This window comes from Miscanthus floridulus, chromosome 7 (genome assembly GCF_019320115.1).
Source record: "Miscanthus floridulus cultivar M001 chromosome 7, ASM1932011v1, whole genome shotgun sequence".
NCBI lineage: Eukaryota > Viridiplantae > Streptophyta > Magnoliopsida > Poales > Poaceae > Miscanthus > Miscanthus floridulus.
This window is the reverse complement of record NC_089586.1, coordinates 98,323,125-98,326,351: the sequence shown is the minus strand read 5'-3', so window position 1 is coordinate 98,326,351 and position 3,227 is coordinate 98,323,125. Positions and strand designations below refer to the sequence as shown.

The 3,227-nt window shown below is 38.6% G+C and overlaps 1 protein-coding gene across 1 annotated transcript; it reads right to left on the bottom strand.

Moving 5' to 3' along the window:
• Positions 1–1,385: 1,385 nt before the first annotated feature.
• Positions 1,386–2,823, bottom strand: LOC136463920 (salutaridine reductase-like). Its single transcript, XM_066462891.1, has 5 exons — positions 2,789–2,823; positions 2,377–2,620; positions 2,208–2,273; positions 1,874–2,068; positions 1,386–1,772 (listed from the first exon to the last, which is right to left on the bottom strand). Exons 1-5 carry the CDS (start codon positions 2,821–2,823, stop codon positions 1,386–1,388), a joined length of 927 nt encoding a protein of 308 aa, XP_066318988.1.
• Between the last annotated feature and the right edge of the window lie 404 nt (positions 2,824–3,227).

Below are 3,227 nucleotides of genomic sequence, written 5' to 3'. Positions count from 1 at the left end.
AGACAATAACATATAGGAGTACTAATTGAAGACTAAAAAAAACTCTAGGTCAATCCTCACTAAGCGTGCTTTGAAAAAAAAACAGATGTTAGAAATTATCTAAAAATACATATGTTCAATAGACTCTGTCATCATCCGCAATAATAGTCGTTGCTCATTTTATCTAGTCTATTTTTTCTTAAAAAGACGCACGTCTCTAGCATTATTATATTCCATTATGAAAAATAGTAAAATAGTTTTCTAAGTTCGCTTCTACATTAGCCACCTCCGCTATTATTAGAAAAATTAAAGTAACCTTTAAATCTAAATTACCTATGTATGTCAATGTAGAAAAATATCCTAAAAAATTTCTATATATTCTTCTAAAATAATGTTTGGTCTGAGAAGAACCAAATGTGTGGAGGTTCATGGGTTGGGACCATTATAATTTTGTGTGTTGTGTGTGTGTGAGAGAGAGAGAGGATATACGACATTTTCTAATATGTCAACCATGGGGCTCAACTGTTAGCCCATTATTAGATATTATTTGAGCCCAAACGCATCTATACGAGGTTGGTTCTTATAAAGTTAACTACATTTTCTACTTTGATATCTTTTTGGTGATATGGCTTCTGCCAATTTAGAGAAGCAATCGATCATGACAAGGATAAATTTGTGGCCCTTAGAGGACGGAGAATTTATCGGCCCTACTACATTCATTCCCTAAATTTCAAAAGGTCATGACATATTGGTCGGACTTGGATGCAAAGGTTAATGCGGTTGATGTATAAAATTACCATGTATTTGACAGTCATGGCATCTTTTTGCAAATCTCATGGAATCGTTAAATATTGTAGGCCAATAGTAACCAAAATATTTTAGCTAGTAGTGTAGTTTGGATCTAGTTTCGTGTGTAGCACAGTAGCACACACTCCAGCATGGACTTCATTTAAGGCTTCGATTACCTAATTGCCTATGCGGTTATAGCTTTTTGAGTCAAAACTAGACCTAAAAATTACATGACTAAATACAAACCCGAAGAAAACTTTTTCCAAAGTAATTGTACTCGAAGTAGTTTCCTAAATAAATATCACATTAATTGGAGACGAAGTCATGTTTCTCCAACCTTTAAAGAATAACATTTCAATTATGTTTGTGCAGCCTAAGAATGCAATCATTAAAAAACTGTCTTCATTCTAAATGTCGACCATTTGTACGGTGATTCTGTTACAAAGTTGTCTTATACTCTTATACATTCATTTCTTTCAATTATCGCCTATCGTACAAGCATAGGTTGATAGGCTAGTACTATATATTGCAATAACTGTGTTATGTGGCAAACCCTTTTTGTGTGTTTGAAACAAATCTGAGGGGGCCCATCCTATTGCCGATCACCAACATAAGAGTTACACGAAGGATGCAACCTCTGTGCAGTCCAAGTATGCTCCGGTCATGCCTCCCTTGGGTATGAAAGCAAGAATCAGAGCTCCTCTTGCGCCCTCCTCGACCGTGAGATCTCCGGTGTGGAAGTTAATGTCTGTACTAACATAACCAGGATGCACACAATTTACACATAGTGTTGGGTGCTTCTTTGCAATGATTCTTGAATAAGCATTGGCAAGAGCCTTGGACACTTTATATGCAGGGTACCCTCCTTCAGTCGGCCACCCATGGGGTTCTAGTTGGCCATTCTTGAAGTCCTTGAGGAAAAATTCTGGCAGTTCATCTAATCTCTGTTCTGATAGGCTATCAATGTTGTTGAGCTCCCTTTTAAGTTCCTCACCACTGAAAAACTGAAGCCATGTAGAAGGATTAGTAATTTTTAAAAGCAGTGTGGTCTAACTATTAAATCAAGTTCTAGTATCTGTTTTTTGCCATTTATTCAAGGCATTACCCTGAGCAGTCCAAAATGAGATGATACATTTACAACCCTTCCATGGGATGAGAACTGTAGGAGAGGAAGAAGTGCTTCTGTGACAATTTTAGTGCCATGGTAGTTTGTAATCAGGCACTCCTTTGCTTTGTCATAAGGCTCCGTAGTGTGCTTCCTGATCCATTCAAGCTTTTCCAGGCCATCCATATCTGCAAGCTATTTACATGCAGAAAATAGTTGTTAGCTAGTGTCGAAAGCTATATATGAAGAAGATAAATATATTAGAACTTCCTAAAGAAAACTAATTGGATGTGACAGTTGAAATGCTTATGAAGTTACAAACTAGCTAGCTAACCTCTTGCTTAAAAGATTCTGGGTCGCTGATCTCGGTTGTCGTCCCGACGATTCCTGCATTGTTGACCTGCAAAGAATCAAACCAGTGACTACCAACATATGATTTAGGATAAATTCAGAAACATCCTTCACATGTACTCGTGATGTTGGAAAAGAAACAGAGGCAATACCAATATATCCAGCTTGCCATACTGCTCCCTGATAAATTCAGCAAGACGTGCTGCCCTTGAGAGATCTCCAACCTCCAGTGGATGAAACAGGACGTTGAATAGCCCCTGCACTGCAAGATTTTTTACTGCTTCTGCACCCCTCTTCTCATCCCTCGCTGTCAGTACTACCGTGACTCCTTTGGAAGCAAGTTGCATGCATATTTCTAATCCAATTCCTCTATTCCCTCCTGTAACAACGGCAACCCTAAAAGAAAAGAATCCTCAATGCTTTAGGATACACATCAAATGAATATCTATGAATAAATTTATCATATGTACTTTTGCATTGGAATATAAATTGCTTATACAACTATTTTTCTAAATGGAAGCATATATATATTTTAGAAGAAAACAGAGATGCCAAAATGCTCACTCTTTTTCATATTGCCCGCATACGTTTCCTTCCATGTATGCTCGGAGAGATGATGTTGTGCGAATCAGTGTGTTTTTTCTAAAGCAATGTTAAGAGAGTTTGTGAGAGACCAGAGTTGTGATTTGTGAATGTATTGATGCGCCACCAGCACCAGGAGCTTAGCTATACATACACTAGTCTAAGTAGTGTTCATGCCTGTGGGCTCATGTCTAGGTAGCGTCGCCCCTCCCGTCATGCCGATAATTTTACACTAGTATAAGTACTATAGTAGTGTTGATGCCTGTTAATTAGTAGGCTGCTGTCAAGGTGGCGTCACCCCACCCATCACTTATTATGTTCCTTTTTTGAAACAATTGGCCTGTGATTGGCGTGTGGCGTCACCCGGGGCTGCTATGGGGGCTACACTATGCGACGGCCGGTCGATCGGACAACAATAACG